The 8,341-nt window shown below is 46.1% G+C and overlaps 1 protein-coding gene across 1 annotated transcript in view; it reads right to left on the reverse strand.

Moving 5' to 3' along the window:
• LOC106591096 (endoplasmic reticulum-Golgi intermediate compartment protein 1) overlaps nt 1–8,341 on the reverse strand; it is a 92,650-nt gene that overhangs the window by 25,359 nt on the left and 58,950 nt on the right. The window contains 1 exon segment of the mRNA XM_045725004.1: nt 1,884–1,978. Coding sequence (XP_045580960.1) covers nt 1,884–1,978 — 95 coding nt within the window.

The raw sequence follows: 8,341 nt of genomic DNA on the forward strand, positions 1-8,341 counted from the left end.
GATGTTTTTCTACCATGGGTAATGTGTTATAGGCTATGTATTGCATTACAGTATGATCATAAATCAAATCGTATTGGTCACATACACAAGTGTAGCGAAATGTTTGTGTTCCTAGCTCCAACAGTGCAGTAGTATCTAACGATTCACAACAATACACACACATCAAAAATAATGGAATTAACAAATATATAAATATTAGGACGAGCAATGTCACAGTTGTATTGACTAAAAAACATTAGAATATAATACAGTAAATACATATGAGAAGAGTAAAGCATTATGTAAATGTTCTTAAAGTGACCAATGATTCCATGTGTGTGTATATGGGGCAGCAGCCTCTAAGGTGCAGGGTTGAGTGACAGGGTGGTCGCCGGCTAGTGATGGCTATTTAACAGTCTGATGGCCTTGAGATAGAAGCTGTTTTTCAGTCTCTTGCTCCCTGCTTTGATGCACCTGTACTGACCTCGACTTCTGGATGATAGCGGGGTGAACAGGCAGTGGCTCGAGTGGTTGATGTCCTCGATGATCTTTTTGGCCTTACTGTGGCATCGGGTGCTGTAGGTGTCATGGAGGGCAGGTAGTTTGCCCTCGGTGATGCGTTGGGCAGACCTCACCACCCTCTGGAGAGCCCTGCGGTTGCAGGCAGTGCAGTTGCCGTACCAGACGGTGATACAGCCTGACAGGGTGCTCTCAATTGTGCATCCGTAAAAGTTTGTGAGGGTTTTAGGTGACAAGCCAAATTTCTTCAGCCTCCTGAGGTTGAAGAGGCGCTGTTCCGCCTTCTTCACCACGCTGTCTGTGTGGGTGGACCATATCAGTTTGTCTGTGATGTGTACAACGAGGAACTTGAAGCTTTTCACCTTCCCCACTGCTGTCCCGTTGATGAGAATAGGGGGGTTTTCCCTCTGCTGTTTCTTGGAGTCCACGATCAGCTCCTTCATTTTGCTGACGTTGAGGAGGAGGTTATTTTCCTGGCATCACATTGCCAGGGCCCTCACCTCCTCCCTGTAGGCTGTCTTGTCATTGTTGGTAATCAGGCCTACTACTGTTGTGTCGTCTGCAAACTTGATGATTGAGTTGGAGGTGTGCATGGCCACGCAGTCATGGGTGAACAGGAAGTACAGGAGCACGCACCCTTGTGGAGCCCCAGGGTTGAGGATCAGCGAAGTGGAGGTGTTGTTTCCTACCTTCCTATCGGTTATGTTAATTGACAATAACAATGTTGCTTTTCTTTCAAAAACAAGGACATTTCGATGAGACCCCAAACTTTTTAACTGTAGTGTGTGTATATATCTATCACCACTATTATCATCCTTCTAATCAGTTTTTGACTATCATTCAATTTGCATACCGCACCAATAGATCCACAGACGCTGCACACTTCCCTATCACTTCCCTGGGCCCTGGGTCTGAACCCTGGGTCTGAACCCCGCCATGTGCAACTGGGTCCTGGACTTCCTATGGGCAGCTTCATTAAATAGTACCCGCAAAACACCAGTCTCAACGTCAACAGTGAAGAGGCGACTCCGGGGTGCTGGCCTTCTAGGCAGAGTTCCTCTGTCCAGTGTCTGTGTTCTTTTGCCCATCTTAATCTTTTCTTTATATTGGCCAATCAGAGATATGGATTTTTCTTTACAACTCTACCTCCCATAAAGTAAATGTAGAACTTGTGTTACTCAAAAACATAAAATACTGTCAAATACAGTCAAAAAGGTGAAAAATATTGTGATATTATATTTTGACCATATCGACAAAATGTAATAGAGGTGTACATTGTATATATGTACGTATGTATTAATAATGACCTCCTATATAAAGTTAGTACATTCAGACAGTAATACAGTATATAACAGTGGATATGTAGGTATGTATAATATACTCACAATCACAATGTATGTTTGGCAAACTGATGTTTAAACTCACATCAATCTTCCCACCACTGTTTTTATCAGGGTCATCCTCATGCAGCTCATTAACACTGGTGGGGAGACAGAGAGAGGCAGAGAGAGAGAGGCAGAGAGGCAGGCAGAGAGAGAGAGAGAGGCAGAAAGAGAGAAATGCAGAGAGAGGCAGGTAGAGAGAGAGGCAGGCAGAGAGAGAGGCAAAAAGAGAGAGGCAGAAAGAGAGAGGCAGAAAGAGAGAGGCAGAGAGAGAGAGAGGAAGAGAGAGGCAGGCAGAAAGAGAGAGGCAGAGAGGTAGGCAGAGAGAGAGGCAGAAAGAGAGAGATGCAGAGATCGGCAGGCAGAGAGAGAGAGAGAGGCAGAAAGAGAGAGAGGCAGAAAGAGAGAGGCAAAGAGGCAGGCAGAAAGAGAGAGATGCAGAGAGAGGCAGGCGGAGAGAGAGAGGCAGAAAAATAAAGAGGCAGAGAGAGAGAGGCAGGCAGAGAGAGAGAGAGAGGCAGGCAGAGAGAGAGAGAGGCAGGCAGAGAGAGAGAGAGGCAGGCAGAGAGAGAGAGAGGCAGGCAGAGAGAGAGAGGCAGGCAGAGAGAGAGAGGCAGGCAGAGAGAGAGAGGCAGGCAGAAAGAGAGAGAGAGGCAGAGAGAGAGAGGCAGGCAGAGAGAGACAGGCAGAGAGAGAGAGGCAGAGAGAGAGAGAGGCAGAGAGAGAGAGAGGCAGAGAGAGAGAGAGGCAGAGAGAGAGAGAGAGAGAGGCAGAGAGAGAGAAAGAGAGAGAGAAAGAGAGGCAGAGAGAAAGAGAGAGAGAGGCAGATAGGGAGAGAGGGAGAGAGAGAGAGAGAGGGAGAGAGAGAGGCAGAGAGAGGCAGAGAGAGAGAGAGGCAGAGAGTAAGGCAAGCAGAGAGAGAGAGGCAGAGAGAGAGAGAGAGAGAGAGAGAAAATGGTGAGATAGACTTGTAGATCATTTACAAGGCATTCAGAAAGTCATCAGACCCCTTGACCTGTTCCACATTTTGTTACATTACAGCCTTATTCTAAAATTGATTAACTAAAAACAAATCCTCAATATACACACAATACCCCATAATGGCAAAGTGAAAACAGGTTTAGTCATTTTTGGAAACTTATTAAAAAAATATTTACATAAGTCTTCAGACCCTTTGCTATGAGACTCAAAATTGAGCTCAGGTGCATCCTGTTTCCATTGATCATCCTTGAGATGTTTCTACAACTTGATTGAAGTCCACCTGTGGTAAATTCAATTGATTGGACATGATTTGGAAAGGCGCAGACCTGTCTATATAAGGTCACACAGTTGACAGTGCATGTCAGAGCAAAAACCAAGCCATGAGGTCGAAAGAATTGTCCGTAGAGCTCCGAGACAGGATTGTGTTGAGGCACAGATCTAGAGAAGGGTACCAAAACATTTCTGCAGCATTGAAGGTCCCCAAGAACACAGTGACCTCCATCATTCTTAAATGGAAGAAGTTTGAAACAACCAAGACTCTTCCTAGAGCTGGCCGCCCAGCCAAATTGAGCGATCAGGGGAGAAGGGCCTTGGTCAGGGAGGTGAACAAGAACCCAATGGTCACTATGACAGAGCTCCAGAGTTCCTCTGTAGAGATGGGAGAACCTTCCAGAAGGACAACCATCTCTGCAGCACTCCCCCAATCAAGCTTTTATGGTAGAGTGGCCAGACGGAAGCCACTCCTCAGTAAAAGTCACATGACAGCCCACTTGGAGTTAGCCAAAAGGCACTTAAAGGACTCTCAGACCATGAGAAACAAGATTCTCTAGTCTGATGAAACAAAGATTGAACTTTTTGTTGTTGTTTGTTTTTTTTGTTGCAAAACTGTCTACAAACCTGTTTTTGCTTTGTCATTATGGGGTATTGTGTGTGGATTGAAGATAATATATTTTTTAATCCATTTTAGAATAAAGCTGTAAGGTAACAAAATGTGGAAAAAGTCAAGGGGCCTGAATACTTTCTGAATGCACTGTATTTTACCATTCAAGTTATAGAACATGGAGCATCTTTCAAGGAACACACTAAGTGGGAGAGATAAACCATCTTCATTAGAGACCCCTTTCGATGTCCAGATTCACCCCCAGCTGTCACAATGTACCCACAATGTCCTGATTCACCCCCAGCTGTCACAATGTACCCACAATGTCCTGATTCACCCCCAGCTGTCACAATGTACCCACAATGTTCTGATTCACCCCCAGCTGTCACAATGTACCCACAATGCTCTGATTCACCCCCAGCTGTCACAATGTACCCACAATGTTCTGATTCACCCCCAGCTGTCACAATGTACCCACAATGTCCTGATTCACCCCCAGCTGTCACAATGTGCCCACAATGTCCTGATTCACCCCCAGCTGTCACAATGTACCCACAATGTTCTGATACACCCCCAGCTGACACAATGTACCCACAATGTCCTGATTCACCCCCAGCTGACACAATGTACCCACAATGTCCTGATTCACCCCCAGCTGACACAATGTACCCACAATGTCCTGATTCACCCCCAGCTGTCACAATGTACCCACAATGTTCTGATTCACCCTCAGCTGTCACAATGTACCCACAATGTCCTGATTAACCCCCAGCTGTCACAATGTACCCACAATGTCCTGATTAACCCCCAGCTGTCACAATGTACCCGCAATGTTCTGATTCACCCCCAGCTGTCACAATGTACCCGCAATGTCCTGATTCACCCCCAGCTGTCACAATGTACCTACAATGTCCTGATTCACCCCCAGCTGTCACAATGTACCCACAATGTTCTGATTCACCCCAGCTGTCACAATGTACCCACAATGTCCTGATTCACCCCCAGCTGTCACAATGTACCCACAACGTTCTGATTCACCCCCAGCTGTCACAATGGCACACACAGTGTCCTGATTCACCCCCAGCTGTCACAATGTACCCACAATGTTCTGATTCACCCCCAGCTGTCACAATGGTACACACAATGTTCCTCTTCCTGCTAATTGTGATAAAAGTACATTGGTGCTTCTTTGTCATCTAATTTCCTTTCTATCCTCCCCTGCCCTCCACCTCTCCCACAGCCCAGCGTAAAGAAGCTGTCCTCCTCTCCACATCACACCCAGCAGAGAAGCTGTCCTCCCTTCCTCTCCCAATCTCCAGCTGACTCATGCACAAAGCCCTAACATCCCTTCAGAAAGATGTCTCCATGTTGGTTACGGCACCAGACGCGTCGCAAAGCATCATAATGAACACAGGACATCCTCATTCATGATCAACACTCTTTTGTTACGCTTCTGTCTTTGTTGCGTCTTCAACAGAACAGGAAATAGATTTTGGGCATTTTGAACATTTCATGTGTGGAGTCCAGAGGGAGTGGAGAGATGTCCCTAACTAACACAGATCTGTCCAGCACTGATGTTGTCCCTAACTAACACTGATCTGTCCAGCATTGATGCTGTCCCTAACTGACACTGATGGTGTCCCTAACTAACACTGATCGTGTCCCTAACTAACACTGATGGTGTCCCTAACTAACACTGATGCTGTCCCTAACCAACACTGATGCTGTCTCTAACCAACACTGATGCTGTTCCTAACCAACACTGATGCTGTCCCTAACCAACACTGATGGTGTCCCTAACTAACACTGATGCTGTCTAGCATTGATGCTGTCCCTAACTAACACAGATCTGTCTAGCATTGATGCTGTCCCTAACTAACGCAGATCTGTCTAGCATTGATGCTGTCCCTAACTAACACTGATCTGTCCAGCATTGATGCTGTCCCTAACTGACACTGATGGTGTCCCTAACTAACACTGATGGTGTCCCTAACTAACACTGATGGTGTCCCTAACTAACACTGATACTGTCCCTAACTAACACTGATGGTGTCCCTAACCAACACTGATGGTGTCCCTAACTAACACTGATGGTGTCCCTAACCAACACTGATGGTGTCCCTAACCAACACTGATGGTGTCCCTAACCAACACTGATGTTGTCCCTAACCAACACTGATGGTGTCCCTAACCAACACAGATCTGTCTAGCATTGATGCTGTCCCTAACTAACACTGATCTGTCTAGCATTGATGCTGTCCCTAACTAACACTGATCTGTCCAGCATTGATGCTGTCCCTAACTGACACTGATGGTGTCCCTAACTAACACTGATGGTGTCCCTAACTAACACTGATGGTGTCCCTAACCAACACTGATGGTGTCCCTAACCAACACTGATGGTGTCCCTAACTAACACTGATGCTGTCTAGCATTGATGCTGTCCCTAACTAACACAGATCTGTCTAGCATTGATGCTGTCCCTAACTAACGCAGATCTGTCTAGCATTGATGCTGTCCCTAACTAACACTGATCTGTCCAGCATTGATGCTGTCCCTAACTGACACTGATGGTGTCCCTAACTAACACTGATGGTGTCCCTAACTAACACTGATGGTGTCCCTAACTAACACTGATACTGTCCCTAACTAACACTGATGGTGTCCCTAACCAACACTGATGGTGTCCCTAACTAACACTGATGGTGTCCCTAACCAACACTGATGGTGTCCCTAACCAACACTGATGGTGTCCCTAACCAACACTGATGTTGTCCCTAACCAACACTGATGGTGTCCCTAACCAACACAGATCTGTCTAGCATTGATGCTGTCCCTAACTAACACTGATCTGTCTAGCATTGATGCTGTCCCTAACTAACACTGATCTGTCCAGCATTGATGCTGTCCCTAACTGACACTGATGGTGTCCCTAACTAACACTGATGGTGTCCCTAACTAACACTGATGGTGTCCCTAACCAACACTGATTGTGTCCCTAACCAACACTGATGGTGTCCCTAACTAACACTGATGGTGTCCCTAACTAACAATGATGGTGTCCCTAACTAACACTGATACTGTCCCTAACTAACACTGATGGTGTCCCTAACTAACACTGATGGTGTCCCTAACCAACACTGATGGTGTCCCTAACCAACACTGATGGTGTCCCTAACCAACACTGATGTTGTCCCTAACCAACACTGATGGTGTCCCTAACCAACACTGATGGTGTCCTTAACTAACACTGATGCTGTCCCTAACTAACACTGATGGTGTCCCTAACTAACACTGATGCTGTCCCTAACTAACACTGATAGTGTCCCTAACTAACACTGATGGTGTCCCTAACTAACACTGATCTGTCCAGCATTGATGGTTTCCCTAACCAACACTGATGGTGTCCCTAACTAACACTGATCTGTCCAGCATTGATGATGTCCCTAACTAACACTGATCTGTCCAGCATTGATGATGTCCCTAACCAACACTGATCTGTCCAGCATTGATGGTGTCCCTAACTAACACTGATGGTGTCCCTAACTAACACTGATGGTGTCCCTAACTAACACTGATGGTGTCCCTAACTAACACTGATCTGTCCAGCATTGATGATGTCCCTAACCAACACTGATCTGTCCAGCATTGATGGTGTCCCTAACTAACACTGATGGTGTCCCTAACTAACACTGATCTGTCCAGCATTGATGATGTCCCTAACCAACACTGATCTGTCCAGCATTGATGGTGTCCCTAACCAACACTCATCTGTCCCTAACCAACACTGATCTGTCCAGCATTGATGATGTCCCTAACTAAAACTGATCTGTCCAACACTGATGATGTCGTCATGACATCAGCTATTGGAGATCCATATAAGGAGGGTAGATACTGTATCTGACTCCAGATCAGTAGACATTATGTTGTCATCACTGTAATAGTTCAGGGTTAGGACAGGCAAGTACAACTCCACCATGAACTTCACATCAACAGAGTATCTCAGACTACACGGAGTGAAGGTAACCTGACCCAAGATCTGTGGTAAGACAGGAGACATGGTTATGTACTGTATTCACAGTTCGTTGGCTATGAATGATGTCTGTTCATGCATCTGCATGTGAGGGGTATTTCTACGTCTGTGTGTTTTAGGAAAACCCCAGATGTAGACCAGGAGCCAGAACAATAAACAGACTGTTTTATTAACTTCCACCGAAAACACAGGAAATAATGTGCTCGTCAGGTACTTTTAGTATTTAATGTGTCAGTGGAGTTAGAGGGGTAGAGGTAGAGGGGTAGAGGTAGAGGTAGATGTAGTGGTAGAGGTAGTGGTAGAGGTAGTCGTAGAGGTAGAGGTAGAGGTAGTGGTAGCGGTAGTGGTAGTGGTAGAGGGGTAGTGGTAGTGGTAGTGGTAGAGGGGTAGAAGTAGAGGGGTAGTGGTAGTGGTAGTGGTAGAGGTAGAGGTAGTGCTAGAGGTAGAGGTAGAGGGGTAGAGGTAGTGGTAGAGAGGTAGTGGTAGAGGTAGAGGTAGTGGTAGAAAGGTTGTGGTAGTGTTAGAGGTAGTGGTAGAGGTAGTGTTAGAGGTAGTGGTAGAGGTAGG

Source organism: Salmo salar, chromosome ssa09 (assembly GCF_905237065.1).
Source record: "Salmo salar chromosome ssa09, Ssal_v3.1, whole genome shotgun sequence".
Lineage (NCBI taxonomy): Eukaryota > Metazoa > Chordata > Actinopteri > Salmoniformes > Salmonidae > Salmo > Salmo salar.